This window comes from Diorhabda sublineata, chromosome 7 (assembly GCF_026230105.1).
Source record: "Diorhabda sublineata isolate icDioSubl1.1 chromosome 7, icDioSubl1.1, whole genome shotgun sequence".
Classification (NCBI taxonomy): domain Eukaryota; kingdom Metazoa; phylum Arthropoda; class Insecta; order Coleoptera; family Chrysomelidae; genus Diorhabda; species Diorhabda sublineata.
In genome coordinates this window covers 2,005,376-2,023,560 of record NC_079480.1, presented here as the reverse complement: position 1 = coordinate 2,023,560, position 18,185 = coordinate 2,005,376, and the positions used below count along the sequence as shown (strand labels likewise).

General features: G+C 30.7%; 2 protein-coding genes across 3 annotated transcripts; one reads left to right on the top strand and one right to left on the bottom strand.

Annotated features, from left to right (window-relative positions):
- Positions 1 to 357: 357 nt before the first annotated feature.
- Positions 358 to 8,367, bottom strand: LOC130446957 (store-operated calcium entry regulator STIMATE-like). Its single transcript, XM_056783518.1, has 6 exons — positions 7,963 to 8,367; positions 7,765 to 7,909; positions 7,584 to 7,705; positions 6,149 to 6,345; positions 4,406 to 4,632; positions 358 to 2,992 (listed from the first exon to the last, which is right to left on the bottom strand). The coding sequence occupies exons 1-5, from the start codon at positions 8,099 to 8,101 to the stop codon at positions 4,417 to 4,419; spliced, it is 819 nt and encodes a 272-aa protein (XP_056639496.1). The 5' UTR covers positions 8,102 to 8,367; the 3' UTR covers positions 358 to 2,992; positions 4,406 to 4,416.
- LOC130446956 (DNA-directed RNA polymerase I subunit RPA49-like) lies at positions 8,272 to 16,494 on the top strand. Of its 2 annotated transcripts, XM_056783517.1 has the most exons (6): positions 8,272 to 8,660; positions 8,712 to 8,896; positions 8,976 to 9,183; positions 12,116 to 12,302; positions 12,364 to 12,591; positions 12,656 to 16,494. In XM_056783517.1, exons 1-6 carry the CDS (start codon positions 8,606 to 8,608, stop codon positions 12,897 to 12,899), a joined length of 1,107 nt encoding a protein of 368 aa, XP_056639495.1. In that variant the 5' UTR covers positions 8,272 to 8,605; the 3' UTR covers positions 12,900 to 16,494. The 2 variants fall into 2 exon arrangements, with proteins under 2 accessions (XP_056639495.1, XP_056639494.1); XM_056783516.1 differs by lacking the exons at positions 8,272 to 8,660; positions 8,712 to 8,896; positions 8,976 to 9,183 and adding an exon at positions 10,641 to 11,482 and having other exon boundaries at positions 12,656 to 13,307.
- Positions 16,495 to 18,185: the final 1,691 nt, after the last annotated feature.

The following is an 18,185-nucleotide window of genomic DNA, read 5'->3' as shown; positions in this document are numbered from 1 at the left end:
TTAAATTATGAAATAGTCAATCCGGCATTTCTTTTCTTATTCTTCATGTGTAGTTGCTTCCCAACTTTCAGAATATAAGTTTCGTTTCAAATTTCGCCAAAAATTTTCGAATTTTCAACACAATTTTCGCAAACTGACTCCCACTTTCCCTTTAGCTGCTTTAACCAAAGCTATTCTGTACTGATCCCGACTTTCTTCCAATCGAAACACGTCGACGGATGCCATAAATTGTGTGCGGGAGCACCAATAATGGCGGACATGTTTACATGGCTGTAGCACAACGCCGACTGACGACTGAATGTCAACAATGGCGGAGTGTGTAGTGCGAGAGATTCGAGGTTGAAAAAAAAGCTGCCCTCGTATATTAACTAGAGATATATTCACATAATTATGTATTTTTCAAAAAATCAGACATTCCAAACAATTAATTTCGAAGATTATTATAAAAGAAAAGGATAACGTTAGTTTTAGTATAGTTTCGGAGCCTGTCATAAGTTCTTTAGGGTACAGGATTATTGAAAAAAGTCTAATTTGTTTCAAGTATAGTAGAACTGTGTTTTTGACAAAAATAGAGGAGGTGAACCGCTTCTTTCGTTGTTTAAGATCATAATCATGATCAATAACCCTGTATATAATCATGAAAAAAAAATATATTTAATTTAGAAGAATCGTAAATCAATAAGGCACAGTTTGAAGCAATTTCGCTAAGAAAAATCAGTCGAATAAAAAAAAGATTTTTTTTCTAATATCTGGTAAGATATATCTTAACTTATTATATCACATATTATTCGCCGTAAATAAACTAATAACCAATTCTAAATTCAAAATAAATATTTGTTCTTTTTCTGTACATTCTAAAAGTATACAAATAAAAATAATAATATCCGAAATGTCAAAAAACATAAAATCAAATCTGGTATCTACAATTTGAATTTTTTGGACACACTGTATAGTTTCATTTTTAGTTTTTCGACATTACATCAAACAGTTGGTATATTAGTCCACGAAATGAAGCATTTTGGCTCGAAATTTTTTGGTCCTAACTGGATTTATTTGAAATTTTCACATTCTGACTCAGGTATCGATGGAAAAATTATAAGAAAAAAATCTTCTTTACGTTTTCTTCGAGTTATTTGCAGTTCTAAGTAACTTTAAAGTATATAATTAGAGCTTTAAAATGGAAAAAAGTGTCTAGCATGAAAATCGAGCGACTTATGATCAAAATAAGGTCACTTCCAACTTTTTTCTAAGAAAAAATCAGTATAAACAACCCCCTAGCTACCCCTTTGATAAAAATAGATCTTCGACCTTCTGTCATTTTCTTTTTATATGTATTATCAACAAGTTTGTCCAATTTGAAATGCGTAATTTTAGAAAAATTGGAGTTTAAAGAGCAAACGATTTTTTTTGCAATTTCATATTTTCCATCCTTTACTTCGAAATATCTCCGAAAATACTGGGAATACGAAAAAAATGATGAAATATCAAATCATAGCTTTTTTAATGTTAGAAATTTTCCTGTGTGTAGATTTTGTACACAGTGAATATTTGGCGAGATATAACCTCAATTTTCGAGCAAGCACCACCTTATCCGAACCCTTTAAACTCACCCCATTTAAAAATTAAGGGATATTAAAAAATTTAATTAACGTAGTCTTGTAGCTCTTGAAAAACCCTACAAACTGATGTTCGAAAAAACTTTCTATCACTAAAAATGAAGGAACTACGTCCTTATTTAACTAAATAAAAAAACAAATTTTATTCATGTTAAGATTTAAACTGTTATTTTACAATTAGGGGTAGTTTTCACACTTAAAAAACAAAAACCGTACAACGGCACAATATAGAAAATGAATTATAGGGTGGAATGAGTCTGATCCCTAAATTTTTGTACAAATCGATGCAGGACAAAAAAATTGCGAGGTTATGCCTTTTTTGAGCTTTATTTCCTGGACTATATAAGTTAAGTTGTAGAATTCTAAGAATCTGTTCTACAATTAAGTCATTTTCTTTCAAATATATTTTCAAAATTTATAATTATATATAATGTTGCAAATCAGTTAATCTTGCAACAACAAAATAAAATAAGCATGTGATAATCAGATGAAAAACAACACCCGCGACCGCGGAATCGATTGTTAGTCATCTGGTTGGGTGATTCAAAGCGTGCCTAATTTTACTCTCCATTAAACGTAACTTGATGATTATTGTATTCATTAATATTTATGGTACACGATCCTAATGGGGACCCACATCATAATTAATTGACTCCAAGTGACTTCCTTAGACACTTGAAGCTCCATTAACGTATCAAATTATTTTATATCGATAATACTCTAACGACCGGACATATAACTGTTATAAAGCGGTTTGTAAACGGATACGAGGGGTCTTTAATAGTATGATATTCGTCGATTATGGTCGTCGGGTTATTAAATCCAAGCTCAACTAATTATTTTATTGTTTAATGAATAGTTTATTCGAAAATAGTTTCGAATAAAATCAACCCTCATTGGTTAGCTACAAGATACATTATACGATTGCAAACTGGTTTCATTCGAGTCACCTGTTGCAATATCAACTGGTTTGCAACATTTGTTTAAAAACAGTCGCAGCGTGGGCGGTCGGCTTAGGAGTTTCTTTTTAATTGCCAACGTTTCGGCGTTTTATTTGATCTTCATCAAGAATAAAAATATAAGGTACGATGTACCCTTATATTTTTAGCCTCATCAATGGTTCAGGGTTAACTCAGATTCGAAAAACTGAACGAAAAAATAGAAAAATCAATCTTTTTCAATCACAATAGATTAAACGGAAAAAGAGTAATAAACCGAATACCATTTTTGGTTCGAACTGAAAATAAATATGCCTCAGATGATCGTCTAGAAATAACAATTCGTTGGACTAGTATGGTATACTTGACGATATTCTATCTTCTAAAGGTTTGGTTCAAGTTTTTTTTTGTAACTACGGAATGTTGGTATACTTGTTTCTAGAAAAAAAAATAAGTTACATTTTCTCTTAATTTACAATAAAGGAAAAACTAAAATATAATAATTTATGATTGAATTGAAACATTGAAAATACAAAATTGATTTTGTTGTTTCAATGACACTACCTAGGACTAGGACAGTATCAACTGGCTAACAATTAACTCAATACACCCCGTTCATCTTGATGGCTGCAAGATCCAGCTCGTTTGGATGCCCGGTCACTCGGGCAACAAAAGGGACCAGAACCCATCCTTGTGTGGCCAAAAACGCTGTCCCCGTTCGCCTATTACCAAACCACATGCTCCAGCTAAAATGGCTAGACTAATGACCGGACTTCTAACCGGACACTACCATCTGAGATACACCATGGGCATCACGGATGATTCGAAGTGCCTCTGGTGCATGAAGGAGGACGAAACTGCAGACCACGTTATCGTTTAAACACCTGGGAAAACCCCACAACCTGCCTAACGACATAAAAGGATTCAAGCCAAAACGCCTGATCGGTTTCTCAAAGGACACTTTGGTAACACCAAGTGGGGCACAACAATGAACTATGAACCCGACCATCTGCAGCTGTCTATTTAGTTGCTAACTCTCCAGGTGCCAAGTGTTGGTTAGGAAAATGGGTCCAAAAAGAAAATCAACAGATACAAATTTGAATTTTCTTAAAAAACTTTTTAAAACTGTATTTAGTACAGTCTTACTAAATCGACAAGAGCAAAAAAATCGTTTTTTCCTTTGGCAACCATTTAGCAATCAATATAATCAATGAAAATATAAACAATGAAGCCATACCAAGCACTGCCACACAAGAAAGAATACAAAATGGTAATAGTGCTTATTTTGCAAACCTGAAGATCTTGAAAAACAAACTAATAACAAGAAAAACGAACTTGAGGACTCTAGTAAGGCTAGTTGTAACTTATGGCAGTGGATGTTGGGTAATAACACAAAAGACCAAGGAAGATTGAAAAAAGTAGAAAGAAAAATCATCAGAAGAATATATGGAAAGGAAACAGACTGGACAATCCAGAATAATAGATGAAATACCAGGCAATGACAACATGGTTTCATTTCTTTAAGGCCCAGAGGTTGAGATGGTTTGGCCACATACAAAGAAAGCCCTTAAAAAAAACAAACCCTGTATCAGATGGACTAAGCAAGTTCATCAAGACTTGCAATTATTCTGAGAAGATGAAGAACACACCAGTTTGTAGGAGAATTGTCTAGGAGGCCAAGGCTCAAATCGAGCTGTAGTGCCAATCGGTAAGGATTAATAACAAATTTTTTGGGCAATGTTTTTTCGATTTTTTAAAATTTTGTAGCTCAGTATTTATTATTTTTATCTTATTTATTAAATCTAATGGAATGTATTTCACTGTAATAAAAAATGATATAATTTAACGCACCTTTCAAAATATTAAGTATCTACGGTTCTTGTTATGGGTACAGTTTCAGAATCTAAGAGCTCATCATCGGCGGACAGCAATACATCACTTTCTGAATCGACAAGTCTCTTTCTTGTAAGTGAACGATATTTAACATGCATTCTACGCAAAATACTGTCACTATATCTTCTTCTCTTCGATGGATCTTTATACATTAAGAAATTATCAGTGACCCAAAACATCAACATCTTAAAATAAGAAAATAAATCTTTACACTTTTATGGAAATTTTACAAGTTGATTTTTTATGTAATAATAATCAAAATTTGCAATTCTATAGGTTGTTTTCTTGTCTTGGAGGCTACAATGGACAGAAAACTTCACATATATCAATGAGAAGATACCTTCCACATCTTATTTTAGGTCTGTTGGTCAATTTGTCTTCGGTCGCCTCTTCCTTTCAACAATGGTTGGGGATTAACGTGAGATTCCAACTTTTGGTTTACCTTTTGTATTGTTTCTTGTACTGTTCCATCTGGTTTGGAACATCAGGGACAATCAACACATCAAAAGGCATATTTTTAAAAATTAAAATGGATAAAAAGCCAGTGAGATTGTCAGATTGATGCTTCAACACTTTTGGAATGATTTTTGTAACTTTGTAACAAGTTTAAGTGTAATTTTGACCTTAAGAGTTGCTCTTGCATTAGAATGAACGATCATGCAGGAACTACGAAATAACATTAAACAAGACCAAATCTAAAGAGGATTGATAGGAAACGAATTGAGTCCATTTCGAGTCATAACTGGTTCTATTTTAACCATAAATCATCAAAGGTGTCTTCAGTCTGCTCAAAACTAATCACAAAACTGATTTTGTTTTTTCAGTGACTACTACCCAGGACTAGGACAGTATCAACTGACTAGAAATTCACTCAATGCACCATTGTTGGAATATCAAGTCATAATCTGGGTGGCATCAGTTTGGAAGCTTGTTTACAGTTCGTTTTCATTCAGGGAGGTTATCTAATACATAAGCGACGTTTTAGAACTGCATTCAGTACCATATACACCCATTAAGATCCAGAATTTTCGACCTTAATCATATTAAATGCTTGTGGGCCCATTGAACTTGACCTGTAGTATATTAGATTGTGCCCTTTGTTTGATAACTATACTTGATTTGGTGGCACAGCCCCACAGTCTATGCCGTTAATCCAGATTAGAATGATGACAGCCTTGTACAATAAGATTTTATTTTCTAACGACATTTTTTAATTGTTTAATGTTTTCTCTCCGGTTTAATTTGGCATCTAAATGCATTCCTAAACATTTAATGAAAAATATTGTGCAACTTCTATGTTATTGACACATTTTTTCTTTTCTTAGTGTAAGTTACATTGCGATTTGCTTTCGTTTATGTTTATTCTCAATCTTTTGAGCCAATCTTCTACTTCGAATCTATGTTCTTGAAGATGTTACTATTTGTGGGTCAAGAGAATAACAGAGTCGTCCACGAATGTGCCCGTTATGGTGTAATTAGAGACTGGAAGGAAATATTATGTACAGTATTGGCACTAGGAGGCTGCCTCAAATTTAATTCATTTCATGCACAATTCAATGGCACTGTTGAGTTGTTGAGTGTTTTTGCTGAAAATCAAATTAGTGTTGTGGAATTATATTCAGGTTGGGATTGATTCGTCGCACTAACAATTTCTCAAAATGATGGATAACAAGCAGATTAATATGTGTAATAACTACTTACATTTATAAAGAAAGGAATAATCAACATAACAAAAGCAACTTCCACTTTTTGATTTGGTATTGGAGACAAAATAAAATCTTTTACATTATCCCAAAAATCTAATTGCATAAATAAAGTAATTGAAACTTTAACTATTATCATCAAACAAATATATAAACAACACTGCGTCATCCATGCATTCGCAGATGGAGGTTTGCCTAAAACATATTAACTTATAATTTAAGCCTAGAATACTAAAGTTTTCTTTGGCTAATTTTGTCTTCACTCGATTGTTGTGTTTAGGGCAGCACTATAGTACCTTCCTAATTAGGTTCAAGCTTGATATATGTGTATGCAAGTGTGACAAATTTTATCTTTTTTGCGCTCTAACAGAATTAATTGAAAAAAAATAATGAATGTAGAAGATGATTTAGGTTCATGTTCTGAATGTTGAAAGTGATTGCCAGGAGTTGGAAATAACTGTAGAGGTAGTAGGAGAAGTGATTTTGAAGTTCATGAGGAAATTTAAGAAACACTTAGCAGATCAGATATGGTTCAAAAAAGGAACAACAGAATGCCATTGTCAGAAGACTATGTAAAATAATTTATAAAAAGTACTCATGGTACAAACTGAAACATCACAATGGACATTCAGTTTGGGATAATTAGCAGATAAACTCCTGCAAGGTCCATATATATTGACAATTATTGAGATTCTAAGAAAAAAATAATAAAGAAATCCCATCAGAAATGTTGGAGGCAAAGAGACATAAACTCCATTCATCAATGTTTTGTTTCAATAAGAACAAAACACTAATTTCGTATAACCCCCTTCAAAAATAAATTAAAATTGTATTACTACTATCCACAATGCAGAAAAGGGGGAAGAAATTTCTTGAATTAACAAAAAAACTGCAACAAAACAAAATCAGGTGTTGTCAATTTTGACCAATTATACAACAGAAAGACAACATGTTGACATTGTATTTTTTGAAATATTAGCACTGCTTGCATTGAATTTGTGTTTTGTATTGCTGAAATAACATTAAAAGTGAAAAAAAAAACCTAAACTATCCTCAATTTATGATTTCTAAGTCACCAACTTTCTGAACATTGGATCCAAATTATTGGTAAAGAAAGGACCTTGTGCACTTATTGCTCAAATCAATAAAGACACATCATGGTCACCTATTGCACACATTGCAAAAATCCTATATGCAGCAAAAATCATGGGAAATGGTGTACTGAATGTATCGAATATTAAAAGTTTTTTAAAAACAATTATTATTTTTGATCTCAAAATCCGAAGAATATGTGTTTTTTTAATAAATATGTAAATGTTAAGTTTATTTTTTTTTTAGTCGTCAAATTTATGATAAAATAGTATTAAGTTAAATTGAAAACATTGTAGTATTCTAGGGTTAAAAAGAACATTTATTTTCCTATAATTACTTACCATATTCTCCAAAATTGATGTACTCCCAACCTTTCTTCCTAGCTAAGTACTGACTAAGTCTAATGCCGATAAATATTATTGCTAAACCAAGTGATGAGTCTAATAGAAAATTTATTAAATACCTAGAATAAATAAATAAATATTCATCCTGTAGGCTAATTTAATAAACCATTCAATTTACCAAGTGCACGGATCTCCGGTATACTGTCCTGCTAACCAAACATTTGCTAAATGTATAGCTACTGAACCCATTCCCTGTTTCGAAGTATCATAAAACCAAATAAGCCATGACCTACGTTCGGTTATTGGTTCACAAAATCTTTTTGCTAAAATAATCTAAATAAATATTATAGTTTGAAAAATACCATAACAACTTTACCGATAAGACAAGTAAACGCCAAACTAGCTAAAAGTATTTGTAAGAACCATCCAAACATATCCGTTAAGGCATTTTTGGAGCAATGTAGACTTGTAGATGATGTTATGGCAGAGTTTGCCAATAAATTTGATGAATTCATTTTTGTATAATGATGTAATTAAGTGATAATCATGATACTATAAAGTAATTTAGACTTTTATTGGATTTTTTGAACTTTGATTTAGAAAGTACCAAAAATGTACCTAAACAGCTGGCAATGACAGTTACCACAAAGCGTTTATCCAAATCGACGAACCATTTCAGGTTCTTGAGCAAAAAGTACTTTAGTCACATATTATTGCTTTCAGTTACATTTTTAGAAAAATTGGATTGAATAAATCAGGGATTGAAACGAAACTTCGGCACAATCATAAAAAACATTTTCAGACTTTCAGAAGAGCATTAGAAGTTGCCAATATACTTTGATGGTAACATAAGATCCCTAAGACTACATTTATTGAAAAAAGAAGAAAAAGTAAGGTTATATTGATATTGTTTGCTTTTAAATAAGTATAGCACATTTTAATCCTTCGACGAATGTTTACATCAATGTTATAAAGAACTTGATTTTCAATTAAATTTCAAATATTAATTGTTATTAATAATGCCTGTGATTAGGAAAGTTGTAACAAAACAGACAGGACATAGACCTATTTTAAGTAAGTTAAAGATTGTGTTCTATTATAGGAAAAACTAACAAAACTTTTTAGTTAATTTTGACAATTCAAAAGTTAAACCAGAAAGTGTGAATACGTTAGAAGCGCAACTTTATGAAACAGTACTTAGTGAGAAATTGATAGCTGTTACTTCCAACAAACTTTTGTACACTGGAGAAGTAGAAGATGATGAGTTATACCATAATTTTATTGTTATCCACAAGAGAGATTCAGACCAGGTTTAATATTAATTTATATTTGTTATTGTACAATACAATGAATTAAATTTTAGTCATATATTTTCACATGCTGTTTTAGATTACATTATTCCAGTATGATCGTGCTACTGTTCAAGCAAGATTCAATAAAAAAAGGAAATTTGAAATATCTCCTATCAAAGATAACGCTGCAGCTGAACTAAACAAACAATTTGGATCTAAAAAAGCCAAAAGAGTTACTGAACAAAGAGAACGACTTACCATGAATATTGATGCAGTTAAACAACAGTTGGAACAAACTGTAGCAGGTAAGTATTGTGACATTTTGTGCTTATTTATATTGTTTTGTAGTATAAATTCATATGGATTGATATAAAATATATGATTTCAAATACTATTTTAAGGGTAATTATCTTGCTAGGTTATTAAAATATAATTCAGATGGAACTAAAAGAAATTTATTAATTAAAATCATGAGATTGCAAATTAAATATCTATGAGTTATTAAGTTACTACTGAAATTTAAGTTATTTGAACGTAAAATTATACTATTTTTTCCTTTTATGTCTGTGTATTTATTTTTTATAGTCAAATATTTTAAAAATTAAGGTTACAAGGTAAGTATACAAAGTTCAAATCAGTGATATTGAAGTGTAATTTAATAAATCATAAAATATGGATTTTTACACCATATTTTACAGGCTCTAATGTACCTTAACATGTACAACATTGATATGGAAAGAAGATATAGGCTCAGGTAATGCGAGAAGTAGCCAATTATAGCGAAAAACTGGGAGATTTTCAACATAATTTTATGCTGCAAAAATTTTCAGTTGCCCTCCTTCCACTGCTGCCAAAGAACAATAATTTTTGCAATATGCAGATATCAGCTCAATAAAAAAGAAACCAATGCACAAATGAATGTGGTTACAAATTACTATTTGTAAAATCAATTTTTAATTATTTGAGTGAAAATAATTTGCTTCCCCAACAGTCAGCCCTTGATCCTACAAGACATGCTGATACTACTGACGCCCTTGGTGATGAGTCTTCAACTATATAACACTCTTCGCAGTATTAATCGCAAATGTGGGCCTCAGCTTCCAAATATACCTGGAGGATGCTTGACTCAATACTGAAGAAAGCAATTTGACTTATAGGCGATCCAGAGTGGACCAGAAACTTGGATAGCTTAGAGTATAGAAGAAAAGTCGTCGACCTGACCGATACTACCGTGGTAAAGGCACAGAAAGTCAATTTATCAGGATTCCTTCCTTTGAAGAAGTGCCATCCTTGAACTATTCGAGTGTAAAAGGGATTTACCCTCTTGTGCTTACTTTTTACATAAAAAACTCAGATGGTGAAACAATCGGCAATTAAATGGGTTTAGATAACAATAACGAAGATTTAATTGAAGAAGTAATATAAGTGAATGTGGATATGACAAAATAAGAATTAATAATTATTAAGTGACATAATGTATGAATAATGTATTTTGTTACTAACCTACCTATGTTACTTGTTCCGTTCAGTTACATTTATTTTATTTTTTATTATATATAGGATATTATCTCGAAATCTTATTAAGACGGAAACTTTTGCATTTCCCTTGACATTCGAGTTATAGTTTTACTGTATTTTCACATTCTGGCTCAAATTCAAATAGAATCTTTTATTATCAAGGTTTTAATTTTTGTTGTAATTAACGAGAATCCACTTAATACTCTTTGGCTGTAAGACTATTCCACTAATTTTGTATGCGGGGAATAGCTGTAAAAACATATATATAAAGGCCAATATTTCTGACATCTGACTTTAGACAGAAATGTTTATTTAATTATCGGCGCTTCACAACAACAAAGTATTTATGTTTTTGAATGTTTGTGTTATTGAATATACCTTTATTACTCATAATAAATGAACGCAATTATATCAGTTATTTTCTAATTAGTTAAGGAAAAATGTCAATGATGACACCTAATATAGATTACAATAATCAAGCTTTATCCTGGAGGATATTACCACTTAAAAAGAGTTTGGATTCGAAAAATACGGACATACATACAGTAACGGGAGAAACTTTAACCATTCAATTTAACGATACAGGTCATTTAACGGATATAGGAAATTCTAATTATCAAATTGTGCAGAATGAACAACCAAAATATCCAACTCAGTGTAATATGCAAGTTGTACAACAATCTTATATACAGGAACCTCCTAAACTTACAACTCAATTTGTCGATGAAGTGAAACCCCCCCAAAATAAGGTTAAACATAAAAAGAAAATTCATCGTTTACCTATTGATGGTACACTTTATCACAGTCAACAATTAGGCCTTAAAGTACCTCCTAAAAAAACACTTGGCACTAGAGGTAGGATAATAGAATCGCAAGCAAGGGAAGTAATTCACAATGTTTTTAAATTTATGAGAGATGAAGCTCAGAATGGTATCAAAATTCCCATTTCAAATTATAGAGAAAGAGTTCTAAGAGCTACTGGTATATCAAAATGTACATATTATAAAATAACTACTAGGGAGTTTAAAAGAGGTGGTCCTCAACCCACTAAACGAAAAAAGAATTTTGTAGCTGGATTAGGAAATGGTAAGATATAAATTGGTTCACAAATAAAATTCTTCTTTCTAATATTTTGTTTGTGTGGTTTATTCAAGAGTTTGGATGAAGCAAAGTAAATGAAGAATAAATTGTGTCATTTAAATTTATTTTTAAAACAAACTAATTAGAAAATTCACAAGTCCTTGAGAAGTCGGATACAATAGAATGTTTTATACACAAAAAAAATTATAAAAAGAACCAAACAATTTTTGAGCCAAATTAATAATTATTTATTATAAATTTAAATATGATCATTTAAATATTATAATTGTTTCTTTTCCTATAAAGAAAATTTTGAGAATTAACTACCAGGTCAGCCATAAACAATCAGAACTTTATCTAAACATATACTGAGTGTAAACCATATGAAGTCACTAGAAATAATTAAATTTGATTGAAAGTAGCTAGAGTATATGACGCATTTGGTGAATTACACTGACCCCTCCTGCCAGGAAAGGGGTACACCCCCAGCAAAAGGTGTCTGGAGCATTTTTGTAGTTTTAGATGCAAAATGCTAAGATGATGTAATATTGAAATGGGGCATTAGTGATGTAATTTAGTGCATTAATATTCTTTGATTTAATTTAAAACTCGATAGTTGTCATTATTTTATTTTATTAGGTTTGAAAGTTGATAACGTGGAACAAGTAGTAGAAAATGAGAGTATATACAGACCAAAAATTAACAGAGATGCTTCTTCTCCGGATGGTGTTTACAATTTGGAAGATTTGGTGGAAGCTTATATTTTAGACACTCTAGCAGTGGAAGCAGGAAAAATCATAGAAGCTGGTAGTGCAGATCAATTTGGGTCAGTATTTTTTCCAATCCATTCATATTCATTAGTTTTGACACATGATATAAACTTTCAGGTTTTGTAAGTTCGTCACTACTAATATGAATAAATTATTGACATCAAATATCTCAGAAGAAGACAAAATCCGCAGTCTCACAATATTCTTGTATATACATTATTTGATCGTATATATAAAAACACCCATGAAATCCATCACGAAAAAATTTGTAGTCTGTGATAAATCCGTTGATATCAATAATCACATATTGAAAGTATTTTCAGAAGTAGGTGCAAACGGCAGCCGGTAAGCATGTATTTTCGCTAATTACTCAACCAGTAATTTCTATAAATATTTAATAACAATTTAGGACACGTCCATTACACATGAAAGACAAAGCTCTCTGCTATACCATGATCTTAGCAGCCATTGCTATGGAATTCGAAGTAGACGTCGAACTTCTTTCTAAAGACTTGAAAATTGGTATGAAGAAAGTAGTGGAAGTGGCTAGAATTTTAGCATTTAACATGAAAGCTAACAACAAAAACATAGTACAATTGAAATTACCATTACCAGCGCCTGTGGCATATTCTCCGAAGAAGGGCAGAAGATAGTGCAATTGATAAGGTTATTTCATTACAGAAGGGCTAATTTTAATTTTTTCGGATATCATGTCTTCCGAAATAACCCATAGATTATATTTTGATACAAGCCTGATACTGTTGCTAATATTTTTGACATGAAATTGTATGAATAATACTATGAGATTGTTGTACTATTCAATAGGAATTCCAAATGGCAAATGTATTATCATCAGAGTTATAATAATTGCAAACAGTCAATACACTGTGAAGTAACACTACAACATTCACCCCGTTTACCTTTGGCGCCAGAAAATGTAATAATTATGAGTGTTGATGAAGTTAACAGTGGGTTCAGTTGGTATATCATCTGTTATTAAGTATTGTGTACATATTTTTACAAGTAGTTTGAGATAATAAAACTTTATACATTAATATTGAATTTATTTATTTGTCTTTTGTTATTGAAGTTGTAACTTCACTTCCCTGGCTGGAGACTCTTCCTCAGGAAGTGGTATTCGCTTTTCCAGTAGTTGGAGTTGAATTTAATGAGATGGTGGTGTAACGGTTGGGTCGTTGGTGAGTTTGACCCCAACCTGGCAGCTGTAGAAATGCGGAAAAAAATAAAATGAGGAAGGAAACGGGGACACAGATGGAAATTACTAAAAAAGCGATCGAGTAGATAGAACAGATAACATATAAAAAACTGAATTTATATTTTAAAATATACCCAAATAGAAAAAAAATTGATAGTCAAGTGGAATTATATTGTGCCAAAGAACATATTTTCCCAACTGTTGCTTCGATTCCATTTAACTGAATAATATATTTCCACTCCGTTTGAATTTTTTCCTGGATTAAAGCCAATATAGTTTTTTTTCTTCGATTCCAGTATCTGAAGAGGTTTTTCTCCGAAGGTCAGTTGTACTTGCCATGTTTTTTATTTACTTGAAGTATTTCTATTACATTAACAACCGCCTTTATTGAAATTAGTTTTAAAAATTTTAAATTTCCTGAAAAAACTTACCATATCCGGTATTTACTTTCATTACTGCTACCAGATGGTACTACAAACTATTTTCTTGAAGGTATATGGGCCATTTAGCCAAAATTATGTGTACGTTTTATTTTTTATCAAAAACGATAAAAAATGTTACAACCTAATAATTATGTGTCATCTGGCAACACTGTTTGAGTCTCTTTATTGGAAAGTCTAGACACGAGCTATAACGCTTATTTGTCAGAGAGAGAGAGAGAACTATGTGTCTTTTTCTATTCTATCCTTTCAAGAAATTAAAGGCGTCTCCCGTCATGTGGTCTCGCGATTGTAAACAAAACAGACTAGACTCGCATTTGACTAGTCTATTTTTGAAAATTCAATTAATTATGTCTATAAATGTTATTTTCTTCGTACATCTTCCATAATTTCCATAACATTGTTCGATCATTTGAACAGACCACTGTTTCGCGCGCTTCTCTTATTGGAGCCGCCATTAATTTCTTAGTTCAAGGATAACCAATCGCTTGAAGGACCGCTTGTGTCCAGACCACAAAGATGGTTCAAGGTTACATCATTTTTATAATTAAAGTTCTAAGCCCTAGATGGATCTGCCAGCATATTAATATTTAAAAATATTTATTTTGACTTTATTAATAAATAATAAGACGTTATGTTTAGATCATTATTATAATTGAAGGATTATCATATTTCTTCCAAAACCCGATCTGTTTACATTTGATTTGAGTATACAGAAAAGATTACTCTCAAGATTACAACTAATAAATTTTTTAATTTATCATTTTTTTCATAATAGTTTTCAAAATTTCATCTTTTGTGATACTACATCTTGAAAGTGTGTTATTTTTGAGAAATATTATAAACAAAAACATAAATTTGAAAGTTTAATTAATAAACTTCAAATTTGACAGTATTTTATTAAGGATGTCATATAAGTAGTTCAAGTTTAGACCGCCAGTTGACGCAAATTTGGTTATAACAAATGACATTGTCATGAGCTATCTAAATATAGGTAATCTGTGGTTCAGCCTTTCTAATACAGGGACTTTAATTTTTACTAACAGACCCACCTAGGAAACTAAACGGAAAATAAAAAAAAATATTTGACTTTGATTGGTCTGCATGTACTTTTCTAATATTTATATATCACTTATGAGTGTTTGCAGTTGGTACACGTTTAATTTTATTATATTTGTTTATTTCGTGATCTAAATCTCTTATTTAAAAATTCAATTTAGCAGCAAAATAAAGTTTTAGACAATAATTTCATTCGTAGTTTAATTTTTCCCTTCAAATCCTCTTATTACAATTGATTTTATTCCAAATCTCATTTTTTGATGAAAATATATTAAATTCTAACATATTATTGTTTTCCTTACCATTCATGACTAATAGTTTTTAATGTGAATAAAATATTTATTACTTCCATATATCTATATATAATTTATTGGTACATAAAGACTTTAATTTATACTAACAGAACCATCTAGGAAATTAAACGGAAAATAAAAAAAATATTTGACTTTGATTGGTTTACATAACTTTTCTAATATTTATATATCACTTATGAGTGTTTGCAGTTGGTACACGTTTAATTTTATTATATTTGTTCACTTCCTGATCTAAATCTCTTATTTAAAAATTCAATTTAGCAGCAAAATAAAGTTTTAGACAATAATTTCATTCAGTTTCATTTTTTCCTTCAAATCCTCTTATTACAATTGATTTTATTCCAAATCTCATTTTTTGAGAAAATATATTAAATTCTAACATATTATTGTTTTCCTTACCATTCATGACTAATAGTTTTTAATGTGAATAAAATATTTATTACTTCCATATATCTATATATAATTTATTGGTACATAAAGACTTTAATTTATACTAACAGACTCATCTAGGAAATTAAACGGAAAATAAAAAATATATTTGACTTTGATTGGTCTGCATGTACTTTTCTAATATTTATATATCACTTATGAGTGTTTGCAGTTGGTACACGTTTAATTTTATTATATTTGTTCACTTCCTGATCTAAATCTCTTATTTAAAAATTCAATTTAGCAGCAAAATAAAGTTTTAGACAATAATTTCATTCGTAGTTTAATTTTTCCCTTCAAATCCTCTTATTACAATTGATTTTATTCCAAATCTCATTTTTTGAGAAAATATATTAAATTCTAACATATTATTGTTTTCCTTACCATTCATGACTAATAGTTTTTCAAGTGAATAAAATATTTATTACTTCCACATATCTATATATAATTTATTGGTATATAAAACAAATAACCCATATATGCCCCTATTATATTTAAAGCCGTTGTTTATAACATATGGCTATATATAGGTACACAAGGGCAAAGCGTACGTGGACATTCATATAATCCACTTTACACAATTTGCATGTAAATATTACAGATAAAGTAATTTATTAGTAATGTTTCAAAAACTTTGAAAACTTGTCAAGATTTTGTACTCGCCATAATCCACATTTGATCTCCTTTAGATTCCATGAATTTATATGAGTTGTGATGTTGAGTGTATAAATATTTATTAACGTATAAGAGTGTATAAACATTTAAACCACGTGCCACAAGCTAAAAACAGTTTATCTTGATCTAAGGTTAAGTAGGAGAACGCGCACAAAAGTTAAAGAGAAGAAGAAACGTTAACTAATAGAATAACCAGGTCACATGTCCGTAACATGGTTAGATAATAAGGATTCTTATCGGGTTTTTCAATGATTTTAGTGTTACGTGACTGAAAATTATTATTTTTATTACTTACTACTACAGATTATTGAACTTCAAATCAATCAGTTTCACGAAAAGAATTGAAATAGAATCGTTCGATACACCAAATCGATTAGGAAAATCGATAGATTTTCAGTGGGGTTTCGATTATTACTATTGATCTTATTCACTAATCGAACTGTATGCAATAAAAACCAATTTTATATACTAAGTATTTAAATTTTATTTAAAATTTCATTAAATCCCCAGTTGTTCCTCCAAGTTTAAGATTTAGCAATACGACATAAAATTTTATTTAAGGATATAAACAGTAGATTACATTTTATAGAGGGCACTGTGACATTCATTTATAACTTTATGTGAAACACATAAAATTCCGATAGATTATATTGACAGAAGTATTTTTATTTAGGTAATAAGTATTTTTATAGTTGTAGCTATATATTCAATACAATTTTCAATACAAATTATGAATGTATACAGTGTTAAATTTACTTAAGGATTCCACGGCTTTAGTTCCTCTTTTACTTTACAATGTGCATCAATTTAAACTGTAATATCTATATTTGTTATGTCTTATTTGGAGTTCTAAATTATTATGTCCGTTATGATTGATACAATCGTAAATGTTTCATTATGATATGTCAATACGCCGAAAACCGGCCCTGCAGTTAAAGGTCAAATTATCCACATGCAAATTTACTCTATGATAATTACATTTCTGGCTATTACCGTAAACCATTGTTGGTTTTAATGTTTTCTATGGCACATAAGAATGGACAATATTGCAACACGAACGATACATTGTTTGAATATTAATGAAAGTTAATGGTATATTTGAAAACAATGACAATTATTCGAGGGAATTAAAAAGTGTACGGGACGCTACTAGCGTACATAATTAGTTTTAAAAAACACTCAATAAAACAAACTGAAGAACGAAATATACCATATAATTTAAGAATAAATACATGTTGCTTAAATCTTCTAAATTTTTCTGAGAAATTAACATCGCGTAAATGTCATCTTATAATCTTCTACTTTCTGGGAACTTAACATGGCTGACGTCCACTGGCCTTTCAGTCACTTTAGGTGTGATGGGAAGTTCTTTTGAGTATTGGTAAACTTGGTTATTTTTCATCTTTAAACGTTCATAAACGTCAAAGATAGTTCAAATTGTTGAGAAACTGTGATAACGCACACAATAATCGCGCTTGTACGCGCTCTTGACGTTGAAGTTTACCAGATTCCTACTTTTTATACGCTAATCGTCGCTGAACGTCAATAACATAACCTCACTTTTCTAGTGTAGTTTGTAGTTGCTCTACTTAATAAGTTCGCCGTTCGCGTTCATTATGTGCGCAGCTTTACTAAGCTAATATTTCAATTTATGTTAGATTTACGAAAACCAGAAATCTAAAGCAACTATTGAAAAACGTATGTATCCGAATAGATAACCTCAAATATCTCAAAATTTTTCGGTGATATCAAATTTCCATGTAGAAATCTGCTTCTTTTAGTCCATTTTCAAAATACTGAGATGTA